Source organism: Ruditapes philippinarum, unplaced genomic scaffold (assembly GCF_026571515.1).
Source record: "Ruditapes philippinarum isolate M1 unplaced genomic scaffold, ASM2657151v2 ctg2053_1_1_1_1, whole genome shotgun sequence".
NCBI classification, from domain to species: Eukaryota; Metazoa; Mollusca; class Bivalvia; order Venerida; family Veneridae; genus Ruditapes; species Ruditapes philippinarum.
Window position 1 is genome coordinate 88,657 of NW_026866502.1, and position 22,591 is coordinate 111,247.

The window sequence follows — 22,591 nt, forward strand, 5'->3', positions numbered from 1 at the left end:
ATCCAATCTAAAACTCAGATCTATGGTACAAAAAAGGCATTAACCAATGAAAATCTTGAGATCAGAGACACAGAAAAAAATTATATTCTCAAAGCCTGCAACCGTCAGTAAAACATACTTGAATATTATACTCTATGATAAAACAGAACTAATTTTAACTTTATTTTATTTAACTTCACAATAACTAAAATTCATGATGTAAATGTTCAGCACTAGTGTTGAGTGCTGTTTCTCAGTCAATAAAATCTGGATCTGGAGCGACTTTGTTTTGTCTGAAAAAAAAATAACAACCATATCTTTATTATTACATTTATGTAAGAAATGAAGAACAATTTTCATATGATTTTATATATATATTGTTTAGTCATTTAATATACACAATTTTATCAGACTACATGTATATGTGATTTGACATTATCGTCTGCTATAAATGTTTTGGCAAATTTACCTTCTGTCAGTAATGATAATTATAAGTACCTAGGTTAAGTTAAATTAAGCTATCAATCATTATATTTATATATCTTTCTATTTCAGATATTAGGCTTAGTGTTTACTATTTACAATGTATACAGGAAAATAAAAGTGACAAAAGTCATTTAAATACCTTCTCATCATGTCATATCGGACTTCGAAATCGTCGATACTGAAATATACGAGTATCAATATTATTGGGTTGCTTGGGTAGCCTATCACACTATACTTTCTAAACACCCAACGCATGGCTGCAACGTATCATAAATGAACGTAGCCATTATTGTAGACGAAGAAGAAGAATGATATGTTTCTCAGTGCAATTTCGACCTATAAATATCTTACCTCTTAAAAGGATGGACACAAATTGATTAGCCTTTGTCACATGTATATATAGGTATAACACGTCGTCCGTGTAGTCTGACCAATTGTAATTGTTCTTAACTGTTGTTGGACAACTTAGCTATTTCTTCTTATTATTAAGCATGAAATGGGTTGCAGTCATAGCCGGGCAAATAAAATACAAAAGTTCGGCGGGTGAAGGGTTATACTTAAAGGAATGCTTGTTACGATACTAAATGCTTTGCTACAATGACTTGCTAACTTCTGTTTTGACTTATTAATAAATGCTCTATAAGGCAGTTTAAAGGCGAATGACATTGGTCGAGTCTTTTCGCCCTCCCCCCTACCATGACCTTTCAGGTTTCATTGATATTTTTTTCTTAGTATTTTATAAATGCTTGAATAACTGAACTCGAAATGAATGTACTGGACATACATGTGAAACAGTATTTCCTCATATGTAACTATTGTGTTTGTTTAATTAGATAAATATACTTACTCTTCGTCCAGCGGATCCTCTTCTCTATAAATATAACAATACATTATGATTATAGTATTGTTGAATGATAGGTAAATACATATTCATTTTAATAACTTGTCAATATACAGTATACAACTTGTCCACGTTAACTGACCTAATGTAACATTGATATGTTACCAGGAAATTCTAATTATAACAATTATAACTTCTAATCGTCATTTACATAACAATTTTAGTTCAAATAGACCACAATCTACAGTACAGTCTGTTTATACATTCATCTTGAGACCGGCAGATAAATCTAAATTCACATATCGTTAAATTCAAGGATCCTTACTCTTTGAATCCCTCTTGTTTGTCCATTCGTCTATAATATTTCGACAGTTTCATGGATAAGACCATCACTGGAATAAAGAACAGCAGTCCCCAACCGGTGCCGAACCAAAATGCGTTCTGAAATGTCAATTGAAATATATGATACACTTTAAGAAAATGGGAGTTTGAAATATACATGACCGGAACATTAGGTGAGATACAATTCAACTAGAATCGTATTGTGGAATATATGGAGAACAATATTTCCCATATATAACAATACTACATAATATAATGTAAAATATGATTTTGTCAAAAATTTGAAAAGCTTTCAATACAAGTGGTATTTGCTGGCAGCCTGTTGGTGTGTTTAAGGGTGTTTTTTAATACAGGTTCTACCGTATATATCATTTTCAAGAACAATTTAGCTTCTCTTTGTTTTACATATTTACATAACTAAACTTTCATTTTCTGATAATTTAATCAAACGTTAATATAAAAAAGTCTGAAATATCTGTAAATTCATAGATAATGACACATATCAGATATAAATCTACATACACCAGCAATCGTGTATAATAATTAATAATGATCTCATCAAATTTGACATTTGAATGTATAAAGACGTTTAAAGGTTTTGTAATTAAAATGTTGTAATAACTTACCAGTGACTCAACCATGTATTTACATATGATAGAAGTTAAAGAATCATACAGGTTCCACAAAGGTAGACATCTTCCTATTTCATTGTATACCTGAAAATAAACGTACATTATCAAAAGTTTTTTTTCTAAATTTTAAACCATGTAACAATGACTCTTAAAATTTATGAGAAAATTAATTTTCAAACCATGTGTCAATAATTCTTCACAACCATTTAACTTAACCTCTTCAAAACTTATAAAACTTTTTTTTCAAAACCATGTAAAATGAACAATCTAAATATGTGATTACAACTCATCAATACCATGTGAAAATAACTTGGTTCAAAACCATGTGGCAACAACATGGTTCAAAACAATGTGGTGACAATGACTTTTCAAAACCATGTGACAATGACTTATTTTATAATACAAGATTTAAGAATACGAACTATGTCCAGGGCTTCATTTGCGAACTGTTCTAAATATGAGGTAATTCTAACGACAAAATCGTTGATAGCCTGCAAAAAAGAATAATTAATTGAGAGCATTAGTGACTGATTAAGAATAATATTTGGTCGTGTTTATTCATTCACCACTTCCGGAATAATAACCATAATTTTCTTCTTATTATTATTACTTTCCAACTTCAATTTTAGCTTTAATAACTCTTAAGTAGAAAGTTGTTAGTCCTGTTATTTTGTTTCTCCTAAGCTCCGATATCTTTTAAGTAGGAGTTCATTTTCTTTGTAGAACTAAAGAGTTGGCGTCATTTCGATTTCGAGGGAATCTGATCAAAATTACATAAACTTTTGTAAACTTTTGATACTTGTTTGTGGTGTGCTTGTACAAACATGTATATTTATAAAGAAGTTTCATGAAATTACGGCCTACTTTTAACTCCAATGTACCAATAGCATGTAGAGCTATATATACACATCTTTTCATATTGCTTTTATTACATTTATTATTTTTAGAATTATAAATCATCAATAAAAAGAAATCTACAAACGTCAGTTATAACAGCCGTCACGTTGTTTTGAAGCTGGTCGTCTGCTTGTCTAGCAGTTGTCAATGTGTTATTGAGGCTTGCCTGTAAAACATTTATATACATCTACACTTTTTGTACATGGATATATTGTACAACTCATGGGAACATAATAAAGTTATCTTAAAAGCGGCCTTCGGCTTTTATTTTCTTCAGGAAAAAAAAAACAATTGTGTGTGGTTCAAACTAAATAATTCAGTAATTTTATCTTTAAAAAGTGCAAATAAAGTCAAGAAAGCTATCAATAACGCAACAGTGACGTTTGTTTCTAAAAAAAAGAATATCAGTAAACTAATAATTTAAATATAGAGAGCGGACCGGCAGATTCGATGCAGAAAATTTCATTTTCCATCTGTTTTTCTTTGATTTAAACACCACATAATATAAAAATAAAATTAAATTCAATATTGAAAATTACTATTTTTAGGAATGTTAACGAGTCATTGGTGAATATAAAACATAAAATACTTACATCTAAACCTCCAATGGCAACTTCTAAATTAGCTACGGACGTTTTTAAATTTGCCTGCAAGAAAAACAAACAGCATGTAATAAAGGTATAAAGCTATCTCATCTAAAATAACTCTATAAAAGTCATCAAGAGTTAGTTATATTGATCTTAATCTTGAAAGAGTTGACGCATTGAACGGTTCTGTTATTAACACATACGAATAGTGTACGTTAACAGAATAAAATGTTTTAGAACAAACTATTATGCAGCTGATTCTAGTTGAGTCAATCATTTCGAGCATGCGCCATTTGCGCAATTTACTACCACTTTTCCTTCAAAGTTTTTTTTTAAACAATACTTTTTTGCAGCAAATATGTATAACTTTATGTACTTTATAATTAATGTTTCCAAAAGATATGTAAGCATATTATTTATTTACTTCAATTAATTGATCTATTTTGTTAAACAATCCAGCAAAACTGACATTGCACAAGTCAGAATTGTATTTTACTATATACATTTAAATAAATTGGCTTCAACAAATATGTTGAAGATATGCATGTTTTCTTGTAACAAATGAAAGATTCAAATATCTCGTATAGTATATGCTTCGTGGAAAATGTTTGCATAACTCCAATAGTTCGGGTAAAGTCACATGACATTCAGGTATTAGTTTCATTCATTGTGAATTCATCCAACTTTTATATTTGCCATGGAATAAGGTGCCATGATAATTTGTTGTAGACAGATTATGCTCTTTAAAACAACATTTCTATCAACAAATTTGTCATTCTCTTTACAATATACGAGCACATTTGATTGACAAAACAGGTGGACTATTTGTATATTTACTTTTCAATGATGTAAAGAGTACTCAGTCCAAATAAGAAAATAAGGTTTTGAACCTGTGCGGTAGACACTTCAGGTAGTTTGACGTCACGGATGGTCTTCATTTCATTAACATGATTATCCCATCTCGTCTGGAACAGAAATCCAAAAGTATTTCATAAACATGTTTACATACATTTTATTCATATAACTTAAAAGGTACCCATACGGATGCATTCAAACATAGAAGTTACATATAATAATAATAATAATAAATACCACATTTATATAGCGCCCTTTTCATTAAAATGTTCAAAGGCGCTTTACATCAATCATATATGTCTAAAACAATATAAATGAACAGGATTATGAACATTAAAAATATTTTGCATTAACTAATTAAAAGTATAAATTATTTTTTTTTTTTTTTTTTTGATTTAAAAAAAAGAAATATTCTGTGCTTAAAAATGCTAGCAATGGATTTATAATAATAGATAAGATCTTGCTAAATCATCGTTATAAAACAATAGAAATACTAAATTGATTTAAAAATTGTTTGTTTAAAAAAAAAAAACTTTTTAATAAAACTAATATTCAAATAACAGATACTTCGTATTCACTGTTTATAAAATTCATTCATAACAGTCACTGATTATTTTCCATAAGCTAAATTGAAGTAGTGTGTTTTAAGATGTTTTTTGAAACTTTCTACTGTGTTACAGTTTTTTAGATGACTTGGTAGTGAATTCCATAGCTTAGGAGCTGATGCCGAAAAACTCCTTTCACCAAATTTCAGTTTAGTTTTTGGTTGCACTAATCGTACAGGTGCATTTGAAGAGCGCAGATTTCGGGAAGTGGAATAAACTTGAATCATTTCCTGCATATATGATGGAGATTGTTGTTTCAGTGACTTGAAAGTATGTAATAAGATCTTGTAATTCACTCTATATTCGATTGGCAGCCAATGAAGATCTTTCATCACTGGTGTAATATGATCTTTCCTAGATGTACGTTTAATCACACGGGCTGAAGAATGATTTTCTTATGTGACACTGAAACTAGTTTTAAAAAGACGGGCTCTCAAATGGTTCGGATTACATTTGACAATCCAACTTTATGATATGCTTCAACTATTTTTATTAATCTATATATCATGGAGGTTATATAACAATAAGTAGTCAGTTTGACATTACCAGATCATGGCAAATATACTTATATCCTTAAATACACATAAACTCATTGTTTCATCATTTACCGGAAAGACAGACAATATACATGTATTGTCTACATCCTGTATCTAGAAATAGTTTGAATTTAAATAACATCATAAAAATGCACTTACATAAGTTGCACCACTGCACGAGTCTCGTATTGTCTCCATGGCTGTGATTAGTGAATTAAAATCCACACTCACTAAATCCTGACTCAACTGAAATATAAATTTACAAATTTCTTATATCAAAAAGGGGCAAGAAAAGTGATAACCTTAATCTGAAACGTGAAGTCATCATGCTCTAAGCTACCCGTAATTAAGTCTTAAATTTATAAGAGTCTGTACTTTTTGCTGTTAAAATGATAAAATAAATTGAAATATCTCAACATAACATTCATTTTTAAAATAAAAGAAAATAAATCACACTTAATGTGAAATGTAAACCAAATCAGGATATGACTGTCCCAACTCTTATAATAGTTATCTCCCCTCACGTTCTTAACGCCTCGTGGTGTCTTCAGAAATTTACAGAGAACATACTGTTGAGTTAATGGCCGCAAAATCTATATCCGTCACTCCAGAATTCTGCATGTCTGTCAATGCTGTTTCCATCTCCGGTGTCAATATAGAAAAACTAGTTAAATCAATGGAGGTCATCCCAGACATGTCACCACTCAATGTTGATGTGTACTGAAATAACAATTCAAAATCATAATGTTCCTTTCAATTTGATAAAAATGAGCATTCACTACAATTATGTTCAGCTAGATTTTAAAGTTTGTATCAATTCAGACAAAGCAGTTTCGTTTGCAATGGGTGACTCCATATCATTAATTTTACGATTAAACAAAATTCATTAACATTATAACATAATACATTGTCTCAGGTGAATAACAAAAGTGATTTTTTTTCTAGAAAAAGAATATCTTAAAAGCAAATTAAGAGAAGAAGAAGCGTTTTAGATATATTTCAGAAATGATGTCTACATTTACCTGTGAGTGGTTAAGATACTGCTCTATAGGTAACAGATGATTAAGACCAAGTAATTTAAAGGGAGCCTTGTTAGCCCGACATCCACTGATAAGAAAACAAAATGTAAAAAATTACACACATATATGATTATAGTTTATCAAAACAAAATACCGATTTTTAACTTACAAGTATGTACCATTTAGTTTTATTTCAAACATTTACACAATGCATATAGATAAAAATATACATTTTTACACAGACCGCCCATGCATATGTTCAGGATATCTTTTCATCAGTTAGTTGTGTGAAATGTTTAGGCTATTGTTAATCCATGTCATAAATAGTAAAGATACAGGGTGGTTTTCAAACAAAATAAATAAAATAAAGTAATTTTAAAGTATTAAGGATGAAATATAAAGATATTTAGATGTTAAAATATAAGAAAAACTTACAGAAGAAGATCATAAAAACCAAGGTTGTAGGATTCATTATTATGCAGCATCACACCAATACTTAGTCCACTAATTGCTCCTTTGTCTATAAACTGAAAAAATTGCCGAAACAAACCTTAACAATCAATTTAATACACTTTGATGATGATGATGATGATGATGATGATGATGATTATGATGATGATGATGATGATGATGATGATTATGATGATGATTATGATGATGATGATGACGATGATAATAAAAATGATAATAATAACGATAGTAGTAGCAGTGATGATGATGATGACGATGATGATGATGATTATGATGATTATGATGATGATGATAATAAAAAATGATAATAATAACGATAGTAGAAGCAGTGATGATGATGATGATGATGATGATGATGATGACGATGATAATAAAAATGATAATTATAACGATAGTAGTAGCAGTGATGATGATGATGACGATGATGATGATGATATAATCTCAAAAATGTTAATATTAATTCAGTTATTTGAAATCGATATGTTATATTTGCAATTAAATTAATTTAACTACTCAATATTTGAAAATATGCACGTCGTTTAAATTCTTGGAATAAAATACTGGAAAGCTCAACCTCGCTGAAGAGTGTAAGGTCTTGCATGGGTTGACATAACTTCTCCATGTTGCCTCCCACCATAAACGTCAAGGTAGTCAGTAACATCAACAAAGACCCAACAATAAACATCATAATGACCGGTCTGCGGAGATAACAAAACAGATCATCACTCAACTATTGTAATAAACTTAACAAAATGATTGCAATCAGAGTTTGTTTCAAGTTTGTTAATGAAACTATGAAAAAGCCAGAAAAACCACTGTCATAAAAAAATATGCATATGTCGTCCGGTAATGACGTGAAAATAATGTGTAACATTGACTTCAAATGATGCTTTATAACATGTACCGCTGATGCAATATATCCTACAAATAATTGTAATATAACATTCGGATTATATATATTTTCTAACAGTTACCAAACAAAACTAACTCCCCACACATATCTTTATAACGTTTTACTGAATATTGATACGTAAAATGGACGTTTGTAGATAATAAATTTTTATATTTCAGTTAAATATATACCAATAAAATGTTTGATATACGTTAATGAAGCTCAGAACAAATAAATATATGTATACTAAAACTCTTACATAATGAGAAGACATCCCCCTAAGTTGGACATGAAGCCTCTTTCAGTAGGTAGTTTGTCCGAGTCTTGTCCGAGGCAGCCGCAGCAGATACCAAGCAGAGCCAGTACCACAATAATTGTAAACAGTCCGGTCAATGCATACCCAAAATAAACCCTGTACAAAAAGTAATTAAACATTTCAATTACGGTGTTCAGATAATAGTTTGGTAAAAATGTATCCAAAATAAACTCTAACAAATGATAAAAGTTATACTCAATGTATAGTACTATATATAAAGCTTATACATATAAAATCAATATACATTAATCTTCAAAATATAAAAACAAAAGCGATAAATATGTTCTTTTTACTGTATAAAACTGATAAAAATTGTGTCAAGGTATAGAATACTATTTAAGATAATTATTTCATCCTGAGAAATCATTGCAAGAACAGAATTTTCCTCTGATGCTTTAAATCATATTCAAAGGCAATATATCATTACAAAAGATTATGATAACGTTGGATGTAGATATGATAGAACAAAATATATATCACCTGTATGTATCATATCCTTTGATCATACCGAAGAAATCCCCTAGACCAGACTTTAAACCGGAAGAATCGACAGTCTGTAAAACAGAAAATATTTCTATATAAATTAATTCTTTTATTAATATACATGTATATGAGGGTTTGTTAGTTTGTGATTTTGTTAGCTTTGTAAGGTTATACTCGAAAAGGTGATATCGTGTGATAGCACGAATGTTTTCAAGCATTGTTTATATGACACTATCTAAAGGATGCTCTGTCCAACCTGCATGCACTCGGACCAATTTGGCTTGCTGAAAATATCTCAGTATTTCATGAAATTGGGCAATTCAACACTGTAATTAGCATGTACTTGTACTAGGGCCGTTTGAAATGAAGAAATACATCATTATTGCTAGAGAATTGCCATGAAATGAAAAATTCAATGCAGGGTTTGTGTTGTACTCAGCTCCATTTCGATCAAACACCTCGAATACAATGACTGATTGATAAAAGAGACCGGTAAACACAGTTAAGTAACTCACCCCATTCAGAGCGTCTAGTAAATCATTTGTCATGTTGCCAATGGTTCCTGCAAACTCATTCATCGTGTCGTTTATCTCTGTAAAGATTAATATATCGTAAGATCATATATAACAGTGTCGACCTCGGTGTACAAAAAATGTAATATAAACCTCGTAATTTACCAATTGTTGTATAAGAAACCCTATGGCTTATTTCAATGCCAATAATTTTCAAACTAATCCTTAGTACCTTATAGCTTATAACGGTTATTGTTTATGGAACAAAATAATATTTGTAAATAAATAAATGTTTCTAATTACTTACGGGTTTTGATAGCGGCAGTGTTGTTGTTTATTACATTGGAGACGTCCTGTATTGAAGCATTTGCCTGAGAAACCACAATAAAATCATCATAATTATACAAATAAGACCTTTGTTATTACATCATATATTTATGTTGCTTTACATAAAGTAAAAGATTGTTCCGGATTGAAAATTAGAGATCGTTTTCTAAATAACAGGGTTATTTATACATTGTATACTAACTGTGATTGACTGCATTATTGCACATCCAGAAAACGTTCTTTAATAATATGCCTTCCATAGAACCATGCATCAAAATGTTAATTATACATTTTTTAATTTTATTATGTAAAAAACAGTAAAATCTCATTAAATGACACACAAAGTTTATGATAAAATCAGTACATTACCGCTTGAGCAATGTCAGACAAGTTCATATTTTTGACATCATCCACACTCGACTTTACTGAACTTAAATCAGGCAACTGTAAACAATAGAAAGCATTTACTAACATATTAAGCATTAAGTTTTCATAATGGAAGTATCATTGAATGGCAGCGGTAACGCAATTTAAAAGCGTTAGATAATAAACAAAAAACTAAATGTACAAACAGCAACTTTATGGATGCAAAACAATAAAGAATCAACGTAAAGACAACATTGGTTCAGCTGTACTTTCCAATGGTAAGTTGATCAAAAAATTAATTAACAAAATGAAAGTATATGAATGACACTATTTCATTAAGTTGTTCTCTTTTAAAAAATTATTGAGAGACTAGTCAAACTATTTCATTAACTTTGAGGATGTTAACATACCGAACTGAAGTCCGCAGCCCCAGATTTCAGAGCTGTAGTGTCCATGTTATCACAGGCAGTTTGACACGCTACACCGGATGATGAACATGTAGTCTTTGTGGTGTCAATGGCAGTCCCGAGATCGTTCATAGCTGTAGTAAGGTTGTTTGTCGCAGAAATGAACGTGTTCTGATCTGAAATTACCTGATCAAGCGCATCGCTGATGTTGTTGATGGCTGAAAAATAATAATGATGTTGATGGCTGTAACATTGTTGCTGATAGCTGTAAAACTATAATGTTGTTGATAGCTCTTAAATTATAATGTTGCTTCACTATTAATTGAATGGAAAAAACACATGATAATGAACGGAACTGTGCTTAGAATAGAGAAGTCAATGAATGTCAGGGTTAAGTGAACCGAATGACCGTTTATACCGTTAGTAAAAAAGAAATGTACATTTAATAGAACTGAATTAAAAGTTACAAATAACCCAATAATAACAATTCTATAGCTGAAAAGTCCACGATAATTCATGGAAAACTATGCTTTAATGAATCTTTCTACAGAGAGCCAATAATTATCCAATATGGAAACTGCATAGTCATATACAGAAAGAAATAATAAAGATTGCAGTTGACAATACTTGCGGTTCTGAAGTCATACTGAAAAATGTAGAGAATCCAGTATCTATGGAAGCCTTGGAGGGTCACTTTTGAGTTTCGACTTATAGATTTATTTTACTATTTTCTTATGACTTTTGATTTATGACTTTTGATTTTTGACTTATGGATTTTGTTATTTCCCACGTGCTTGCCACTATAATTATAATTTCCAAGGAAAATATGGTAGAATATGACAACGATTCAGACGAGGTAAGTTCATTGACCTAAGTTTCCTGGAGACTTATTTAAAAAACAAAATATGTGGGCTCATATGCAAGAACAGAATGTTATTCTTATATAAGCCTTTTAAATTGATTAAGAAAAGAAAATACTTTGCTTGCATTGTATTGCATTTGGTATCCATTTTTTATTTTGATTTCCGGAACAGGGATATATAATCTCAAATTGACATACAGCGTATGAATCAAACGCTTTATTTTTTATATGGGTTCCAGTTTTAAATCCAAACCAGTCTCGCATTGTTGTTTGCTGCAGTTACAATCGGTTTTCACCCGTAGTTCATTCTTCGTCCATCTAATATAGACCAAATTATAGGCCTTATTTTGACAAAGAAATTTGTGGTTAAGAAGTTTCATGAAACATGGTATTTCAAAAACAATAAATCATACAGCTTTGAAACTTCACACACTTGTTTAGAACACGCTCTAAGTTAGAAATCTCTGAATTGCATTGTTATCAAATTATGCCTCTTTTTCGATTTTGAGTTCATGGTTTAGAATTTTCATGAAAAATGGTTTCTCAAACACTATTTTAGCGATTCCTTTGAAACTTAGAACACATATTAAGTGTTGACATCTAAGATCAATGACCAAGTCTCGTATGAGTGGCGCACAATTTGACATACTTATGCCCATTTTTAAAGCTAAAATGTTTTGTCAGATGGTTTATGAAATATGGTCCCATAAACCAGTTATGATATAATATTGAAACTTTATTCACTTTTTCAGTATCAATAACTTAGGTCACATACCAAGTACAAAGTACATGTTATTTGTATATAAACTTTTGTATACAGTTATGTATTAAGGGATTTTTTGTACATGTATTTCATTTTGTATATATATGTATTTGATTTCAATTGAGATAACACATACTTTTAATGTTTTCAGTTTAAATTCTAGTAAAGCTACCTGTAGGAATTAAGGACGTGCTGTCGAATGGTTTCAACTACAAAGCAGTTGCAAGAGCATCAGCAATACATATTTGTCAAGTTTTCGGAGCCAGTTTAGAAGACTAAGAGGTTTCATGGCAAAACAGCGTTCGTTCCGAGTGGAAAGTAGTACAGTTTAGCAAATGCAAAATGTCCAAACACTAGTGATTTGGTTTTCTTCGTTATTGTCTATGGAAATATTCAGACATTTTTGGAATACGTGCGTTACCTTTTCACACTTGTTTCAGACGCTCGATAATTTTCAAGTTTTAACCCCACCACTTATTGTGGACGCTTTATTGGAAACACGCAATGTCATGGTGAGACAGAGAAAAGTGTGAAAAATCATGAATTCATAATTCTGGCTTTCATAATTTTCAGTATTTGCCCATTGTAAATTTTAAAACTTAAAAGAAAGGTATCGAAATCAAACTTTGCATGTTCATATAGCTTGGCGAGGCAGAAAGAAACATACTTCTTGCTATCATAGCTACATTTTAGAAAGTCCCCTTTGTTGTTGATTTTTTTCTTCTTTTTTTTTCATACTTAGATTTTGTTAAACTCATAATTATCCCAAAAACTGTTGGAGGCATCAATTTGAATTTACTGGCAGATATATCTCGGCGAGACAGAGTGCATTGTGTTGTTAACAAAACTTTTGATTATAACATTTTTAATCGTTCTTCTAAGTTAAACATTCCCTTTTTCGACATGCTGTGGGTTGGGGGTATGCTCATTACGAAAGACTATGATATTTCCATTACATATAAAGTCGGTTATTCTTCGAAAAGTGGACGTTATTTAATTATTATATATACATTATACAATGTATACAGTTTCTTAAAGTTAACTAGGAAATTTTTAGCTAGAGACTGTGTTTGTTTTTTCTCTCTTTTAAACATTTAGAAATGAAGAAATAACGCTTTGACAATGATTTTAAAAATCTTGACTTCAATAATAATACAGTCACTCTAGCGTTGCTAGTTTACCTAATTTATCTTATGTTTTTAAAAGCTTCGTTAGATCACTCATGATTTTCTTAGTTTTTCATCAGTAACGTATCAACGATGTGTTGTTTTGTAGAAATATTGCATGTATATATGTCGTCTGTGACGTAAATACTTGATGTTTTTGTTGATGGCAGTGTTTATTTTTAGCTGTTCCTTAGTGTTAGCTTTTAAGTAAGGCATGTGTGCTATTTTAGAAAAAAAAATGCTTACCTCTGTATTTCTTATCTCTGTTTTTAAATTAAATATAATGAAGCTCAAATTCAGTTTGTTTTGCCTATCTAATACATTTGTTTTCTTATAAGACAACAATTTTGTTAAACAAAATAAAGCACGGTTGTAGAATAAAAAATGTTTGTTGTTATCTGTTTAAACGCATTTATTCCAAACAATTATTGATAGCTCTGCCAACCTGTCACGGTCTAGACCGTGAGGTAAAAACCTTTGGTAGTGTGGTCTCTCGGTAGAGGTATATTTAGGTAGTCTGTTGAGGGAGTTGGCTGGTTCCACACAGTTTACTTCTATAGTGATTGCTATTCTATTTCTACTTTGCTCATTTCAACCTCTTACTTATAATTTTAATGGAACACTATCTCTACATAGATAAATAAATTCTCTGTAACATTTAAATACTGTTTATTCCGGTGGAAAATTGCAAGTTTATTTTGGTTAAAACAAAGTTTAAATAACACAATAATAAATTGTCAACAAAGGAGGACAATGTATTTTTATCATTCAGGACCAGATTTAATATGATAATGTAAAAAAGTACAAGTTTGAAGTAGAAATTATCAAAAGTTTTCAAGTCATATTTGTGCCACAACCTTTTTCTAAATTTTATTATATACCTCTAAATTTTCTTCCAACGGATAGAAAATTCCGTATTATGTTAGTGACAAATACGGAACCATATATGGAAATGTCGGATTATTTTTGACATTGGTTCCGATCTTAGCTGTGTCTTACGTAGCATTAGGAAACGGGAACCAAAATTATAAGAGGCATCGCCGGTTTTGCATAAATTACGTATTCATCCGTCAGTCATAAAGTTATTTTTTATTTTCTGAAATTTCTTATAGAAGTGTAGTTTAATGAAAATCATTTTTACTAAAAACGAAAAGGTATATAATAAAAGTAAAATTATGTTGTAGTAGCTTTCTGAGGCTATGCATTTTTCTACTTGCAACATTGTGAAATTGATATCTCACTCGACCTGCGGTCTCGCGAGATATCAATTTTCCACCGCTGCTTGTAGCAAAATACAAAGCCTTAAAAAGCTACTACTACATAATATTCCGTACATATATCTCATTTACTTTAATGTATTATAATGCCTAACGCTTGTACCCTCTTTAATAGTCAACACGGAAAAATAGCGTACCAGTCAACCGTGACTAACTTCAACAAGGAATTAAATAATCTATTTCAAGATGTAAAATGTTAATAAAAATTTGTAATAAAGCTACACATCTAGAAAATAGCTAAGAACTGTTTAATCTGAATAAAAAATTCGTTATTTATCAAGAATAGTTTATTTACTTTAATACTTAATGCTGCAGACGGCACTTATAAATGAATGTCCCGAATTAAAACTTCTATACATATGATTTCACATTAACAATTGATGTTGATTCTTCACGTAAAAACGATCAACTATGATAAAAACATATGAATGCAATAATTCTAATGCAAAAATGAGGCTGGTGGCTAAATGTACTTGTAAACATCATATGACTTCAACACCACTCTCGGCTGATGTGCTCCCTTGCGTTTGGTGATTGTATCACAAATTTGCTTATTTTGCATTAATCTAAAATCAAGTAAAACTAATGTTTATACCAAGGCAAAGAGTAACAGCAAATGGCAAAAGTTATAAGTCAAAAGATAAAAGTCATAAGTAAAAAGTGATAAATTATAAGTGAAAAGTCATAAGGCAAAATCTAAAAAAAAACACGAGAAAATAAGTCAGCATTTATTACAAAGATCAATTACTATTTTTGAAATAACAATCATATATATTCCTTTTAAATACCATAATACATCCTATAAAGTATGGTTGCTATTTGTTGCGAATGAATAAGACGTTTGAATCTAATTACACATACTTGAAATTACACGTATAACTTAAAATCTATTCAGTAGATGATGTGCAATCTCGGTCGGGACAGAGCTAGCCCTGTAAGGGGTTCCGGGTTCGAATCCCGGTATGGCTGCATATCTTTCTCCCCCTGTGACATTTGGCATAGTGGAAAGTGTCCCTGCCAGTCACGCGGGAGACCGAGGTTCTATTCCTAGTCGGGCAGCCGTTTTGTAACCAGGGCTTGATAGAAGAGATACAACCAGAAGTCGATTCATATAGTGCAGTTAATCTCGTAATACGTATGCCAAAAACAAAAAAGAAATACTGCAAGTATTTTACGTAAAAAGTTACAAAATTGCACATACATATATTGTGATGTAAAAACTTTACAAATTAATATTTACAGGCTGCTGAGTTGGAAATCTTTAAAAGGACCATTAACTTGTACAATAAATGTGTTTAGATTTGATTTTTTAAATAACTTAAGGAAGATTCCCACTACACGTACGCTTTTCGTAAAAAAATACATGCAAAGACTGTTTAAGAAATGACCCGTTAAGGTATGACCATCCTAATGCATTACCTCCATTTCAAGAGTATTTACATTAGTTGCATGAAATCAGAGGGTTGTGGGTTCGAATCCCATAGGAGCCAACTTTTTTTCTTCATTTTTTCTTTTGACAGTATTTTTGTATTTTTCTAGCTATATTAAGATGGAAAAATATGCTCGTTTTCTATTATTATAATTTTTTTACAGATATTCATTGCCTAATTAATGCTAAAAAAATCTAAGAGCAAATTACAATTATAACATTTTCAATGCTTTATATATTACAAACTAGCCGGTAAAAGCCGTCCATATTTCACAGAATGAATCAATATACTTCTAGAAAGATTTTAGCAAACTTTGATACAAGCCCTTTGACTAAATGTAATTTTAGTGATTTTTTAAATTTAGAATGATATGATAAAAAATGTTCAAATTGGTGGGGTAGAAACATTTCCATGCATATTTCTATCGTGTCGAGAATAGTCATGCATTTAACATGCATAGTTTATTACTAGAATGTTATTATTTGCATCTAAACAAACAACACTTGCAAAACATGTTTAAATGAGATTACACGGATATTTTTTTAAAACTTTCAATACATGTATTTCTTTTAAAAAGCCTTTTTAATTTATATGTTCTGACTCATAATAATGCCTACAACTCCAAAACCGTACGGTAAATTTTGCTTAAATTTTGCATACAGGTGTCCTTTAGGTAAACTATACCACTAGACAATGTTGTCAATTTTACAATGCCTTATAGTGCAAGTTAGAGTGGTTATAACTTAAATGATAATTTACAAATATATTGTAATTTGCTCAATATTTACAAACCAATATCTTAAAACGACCATATAATGAAGTGAAATCGTAGACTATCGTCTTTATGATTTTAAAACATCATTTTTTGAAACTTAACCTATAGTAACCTAGTATATATCAATAACACGAAAAAAATCAGTATTAGTCGTTTCAAAGCGTATATATATTAAATCTATTCTCAAAATTAAATCTTTCAACTCGGTACACAGTTGTAGTGCTGAATCAGCGTCCAATGGCATCTGTAGATCTGGCTTCGGAAGGGGTGCTAATTCTATGAATTCCTCACATTGTCTTCTTAGGCGTGAAAACATGTTCTTTGCAAATACGTCTCTCAAGTTAACTGCATTGCCGAAGTCGTGAGTTTCATACAGACCTGGTACAAAAAACAGTGTGTCAGGTTTATCACAAATAACAGAAGAACTTTTTTGTTGCCTTATTTCATGTGCAATCCGGTCTAACTCGGTTTGTATGAGGTCCATGAAGCAAAATTTTAAGTTCTCACATTGTATCGGATCCAGATCATTGAATACACAAGTACCGCGTAAGTCTTTGGGAAAAAAATCCACCAATGGATTCCATTTTTTCTCGTTATGTACACCACCACTTCTCAATGCGTTGGTTAGATGTGCTTTTTCCAGCTACAAGGCTTCAAGTACCAACTATCGGATCTGTAGAATCGTGTCTGAAGTATTGCTACAATAGTAAAGCAATGCAGTTTTCCGTACCAACATCACAACCTAGTAATTGGGTGAGGGGGACTTGATAATGTTCATTAAAGGTGTCTAAAAGTATCTTGCAATAAGGTGTGGGTCGTTATTTGAGTCCAAAACCTCTAACCATGTTATTTTTCTACTATACCCATTCACAGCACCATGGATATAAAATCCTTATGGAACCGTCCATATGTCATGGCGTAGTATACGCGTCGGCATAAGCGATGAGCTTTCCGCATCTCAATACCATCCGGATCAAGCGCTCTCATTATTTCCATGACGTCGTCTCCCTTGACGTACATGTGGTAATCCAGCATTAACCTACGCCATATTGTACGGTATTCTATGCGTTGTCCATTTGTTTGTATTTCTCTGTTTATAACATCAGACACAGTCTCAAAAGGAGTATATATTCCATTACGCCGTTTTAAATTTAAGCGTTTAAAAAGTCTATTCACTGTACTAAATGACGTCGTAATGCCATGCTGTACCAGAAAGTACTCTATTATCAGCAGAGTTTTGTTTGTTATAGATGTTGAGGGTAGGTATCTTGGCACGGTAGCTTTGGTAATGCTGAACAGTATAATGATGAAGACACAGATCAACATCAAGGTTTTCATCCTCGTTACCTTTTGTCCAGTAGTTGTGTCTGAAATAAGAGTTTATCTTTTATCTAAATGTTTATACATTCATATTATATAAAATGGGTAAACCTCTTAGCTCCGTTTTTTAAAGATTGATAGGTGCGAAAAAATATTTTAAATGCTAGTAGGATATTTTGTTCTAACTGGTTCTATATCTAAGTTAACTTTGTACTTGTGTGTATGAACATAGCACTTGCCGTTCTTTACTGATTCCGTGTTAGCTCAATAAAATGCTGAATTGCGATACATGTTTAATACTGTGCACCATGCCATTTTAAGACGTAAAACTTGTATTCCCTGTCTACTTGTTAATCAGTTACTTGTTTGTTACTCATGGACAGATTTTGTGATGAAAACACATAGAAGAACATAGAAGATTGTACAAAACACACAGTCACACTTGTGGAATTAAAGTCTGTGATATGTTACCACTATGGGATTATATCAAATAATATTAAATTAACACATCCTCTCCTCCATGACAAATCTGAATGAAATTATTTAAAACGTTTAAAAACATACCTGAAACCAAAGTTGCTGCTTTCAGCTTCTAGAGCACGTGTAAAATGGGTTAGCCAAAAGTCATAAGACGTAAGTCACAAATCAAAAGTCAAAAGTCAAAAGTAAAATATCCGTAAGTCGAAACTCAAAAGTGACCCTCCAAGGCTTCCATAAGTATCTCTGGAGCCCGATACACAAAACAAAAATATCACTTATCCCAAACACAGAAGCATGGTCAAAGTTTTCTTTTAAACCAAATGCGTTTGATAACTAACATTGTATAGATATTTCCTGTTCATCCAAAATAAAATAAGATGGGTGGACATTTCTGAGACGGTATTTTCTATTCAGCTCTCACATTTTTCCGTGGTGGCATTGCCACTATCAATCCCTTTTCAAAAAGATTTGATGAGTCTTTTTAAAATTTAAATAGTTTTCTTAAAACATTTTATCTTATTATAGATTATCTCTTATTGGTCAATCTCTTTGAATATATAACTAATTCAACCCGATTTGACAGCTAAAAAAGCAGCATACTGTCAAGTTACGTATTATAATCAGCTGATATAAAGTTATAAACTGGTTTAGTGTACTTACTTCCGTCAAGTTGTATAACAGCATTAACTACAGCGTCTATACCCAGGTTGTTAAATATTGCCGTTTCTATCACACCTCCGATATCTATAATAACATACAATATAATTACTGCATTGATTAAGAATTAACGTTAACAACAGTGATTGGCTTTGGCAGTGGGTTAAAATGTTCTTGTCTGAAAATCGTGGTTCTTATTTGTAAGTTAATGTTTAATTGTAAACATTAACAAAATTAAATTGGTCAAGAACAGGTAGATCTAAATGCTTACTAAAGAACACCAATTTAGTGTTTGAAATTATTTTTTCACAAACGATTTACTATACATATTAATAGTTAGTCGATTTTCTAATGTAAATTTGAAAATACTTCAAGCCGATTTTCTAATGTAAATTTGAAAATACTTCAAGCCGATTTTCTAATGTAAATCTGAAAATACCTGAAACCTGTTGTACAAAAATTAATTTCACTTGATATTATTTTTAATAGACTCAGTATTGTTTGGTGACATTGTGAAGTGCCGTTTTCTTTTCAAATTTTACTAATGTCCAGAAATTGTTATTTACTGTCAACGACTATGAGATATTGTATGAAATATTACCTGTGATATCATCAATTATAGCTGTCTGTATAAGGTTATACATGTCTGATGAGAGGTACTTGAATTGCTGTAATATAACAACTCATGTTACAATAATGTAACGTTAAATCTTGTGTCAACGAATTATATTATATATATTCTATATTCAAAATGCTCGATTACATGTTTTTGGTCCAAAACATTGAACAAATATTGTTGCTGTTTTTGTTATGTTTACGTTTATTGTACTAAGACACTATTACTGTCATATTGCATATCTTCAGGTTTACAGCTGAAGGAAGTCGACTGGTTATATTAACAGTGCAAATGCTGTTTTACTTACATCAACTATGTTAGCAAAGAATGTTTCCAGATCATCTAGGTTTGTTATTAGGTTGTTTTCAGTGTAATCAATAGCTACAGAAAATCGTCCATTTGTCATCCATACACAGCCCGCAGCACCGCTGAAATACATTGTATATGTATGACCGGGAAGTTGTTGTACGTATATAGTTTATATACTAAAGGACACTTGTTTTAATGATATCTTTCTTGAATAAACATAATTATATAAAACAACGGTCATGAAAGTATCAATACAAAATGTACATAAATGCAACGATAAATAATATGTTTTAGAATACAAGTACGCAAATTAAAGTTTGACAAAACTTACGCCATTAAAATGACCATAAGAAATAACGCCTGTGCCAGACCCATCCTTTTACAGTCTTCATTCTTGTTATATACCTAGTGCAAATAAATACAAATCTTAAAATTAAATTCTGATAAACGTAACAATAACAAATATTGAAATGTTATAAATAAACAAATATGTACTAGATCTCTATCATAAATTTTTAATGTCATTTCATCAAACTGTATTATTTTTTTCATAAAGTTATGTTGAATTGTTTATAAAGGTTACTTTACGTATCATTTTGTGTTATTAGTAAGTAGGTATATGGTTTATTGGAAAATGGAATATGGGTGTTAAATTTATAGTAAGAAATTCAGATATTGTACTTACGGCCTTAAGATCTCCACCACAGTTTCCACAGCAACAACGACAACAACAGATGCAGCAACCACATAATGGTAATAAAACAACAAATAGTAGACCTATAGCAAAACAGATCGCAAACCCCATCGAGTAATCCACCAACTGCATGGAGAAAATATACACATTAGATTGACAAACCCTTATCATGCTAAATATCTTAGACGGTCTTGTCCGTCTTTCAATATCATGGACAAAAATATCAATTTTAGTGAAAATTTCAAAATCAGTATTGAATAGCGAACATTGCTGACCATAATCATAAGGAGCTGGACTGGTCGTACTGATTAATTAATTCACCACCAGTGGCAAAGGGTTAGCAAACAAAAAATGAAAGAAAACAGAATGAATCAAACTGAAACATTTAATAGGTTCGCCCTCAGTGAAATAAGTAAATACATGTATGTTAACGATACTTCTTTAACATAACATGTTAAAAACTAACATGCATCCGCTTAAACTTATGTTGACTACTCGATTAGGATTTTAGGGTGAACTTTATGTCTATAAGGACTGGCTTGTTCGAAACACAAGTGCGACACGGTTTTCCGATATATGACTTGGTTGTCATAAAACTATCAAACGTTATTTGTTTTCAATGTTGGAAAGTTTACAGATACTTGATACACAAATCCAGTAACACACGTTTAAATAGCTACATAACGGTATATTACATGAATGTTATTATAAAATCGGCGCTACAGTTAACAAAGTTCACAGAAACAAGCACCACTATACGTAGACTCTCTGTGGGAAACAACACACGATATGTTGTAAAGTGTTCTCTGTGACATCATTAACTTAATTGACATTAATGCCTTAGGTGGCTTTTACAGTCAAATGCTCGTGACTTTTAATGATTAATCACGTGCATGTAGGTTCTCATTATTTTACACTGTAGTTCGATAGTTCAAGTTAATGTATGAAAGAACATACCTGCATATAATCTTTGCCAATGTCAAAACTTCCATTAAGAGCCTTTTCTAGTACATCTGAAAATAAGAGGACAGAAACTGCATCGTGTTTTCAGTTTATATATTTTTTACAATTTTTTATCATACGCATAAATATTATATCTAATTAGACAATGGCATCATGACATACATATGGTTAACACTATTTATATCAATTTCTTTTAGAATAACCAGATTTAGAAAAGCAGAAATTTGAATAATATGTAAATCATGTGAACTTACCCAGAGGAAAACCTCCTGGTTGAACTGTATTTATAAAACTTCTTGAAAATGCAAAAACTTGTCCGAGTCCCCCATCGTCATAAGAATTCGTCGTTACATATGATAAATTCCCGACGGGAATATCCACCCATGTGATAGTGCCGTCGTCGGCGATATTATTACCCCATTTGTCTGATACCGCAGCTTCCGTATAAATCACGTGATAATTACCGACGAAATAGACTAGTATAAAAGTTAGCACAAAACATCTCCTCATTGTTGAGAATTTTAAATTAAAATTCCATGTTGAATGAAAGCCAAGAAAACACTTGATCAGCCGATATTTAGCATGACAATAAATTAACAATAAATATAGAAAATATCATTAATTCACTGTCATCACGACATTCTGTTGTGTTAAATAAAGAACAAAAATAAATATTCTTATTTGATAATTATCAAAATAAAGATCATGAATTAAATAAATATTGAC

General features: G+C 31.0%; 1 protein-coding gene and 1 long non-coding RNA gene across 2 annotated transcripts; both read right to left on the minus strand.

Annotated features, from left to right (window-relative positions):
- Nucleotides 1-193: 193 nt before the first annotated feature.
- Nucleotides 194-22,492, minus strand: LOC132732676 (prominin-1-A-like). The gene is made up of 27 exons (XM_060719149.1): nt 22,120-22,492; nt 21,860-21,915; nt 20,894-21,028; nt 20,540-20,613; nt 20,207-20,327; nt 19,885-19,951; nt 19,287-19,370; nt 10,557-10,771; nt 10,150-10,224; nt 9,761-9,824; nt 9,457-9,533; nt 8,939-9,012; nt 8,402-8,554; nt 7,825-7,948; nt 7,215-7,306; nt 6,783-6,867; nt 6,331-6,480; nt 5,920-6,006; nt 4,655-4,729; nt 3,771-3,824; nt 3,263-3,343; nt 2,703-2,771; nt 2,275-2,364; nt 1,632-1,747; nt 1,313-1,336; nt 605-643; nt 194-272 (listed from the first exon to the last, which is right to left on the minus strand). The coding sequence occupies exons 1-27, from the start codon at nt 22,373-22,375 to the stop codon at nt 233-235; spliced, it is 2,577 nt and encodes an 858-aa protein (XP_060575132.1). The 5' UTR covers nt 22,376-22,492; the 3' UTR covers nt 194-232.
- Nucleotides 15,337-18,856, minus strand: LOC132732669 (uncharacterized). The gene is made up of 2 exons (XR_009626080.1): nt 18,711-18,856; nt 15,337-18,193 (listed from the first exon to the last, which is right to left on the minus strand). It is a non-coding gene; the product is annotated as an uncharacterized LOC132732669 (long non-coding RNA).
- Nucleotides 22,493-22,591: the final 99 nt, after the last annotated feature.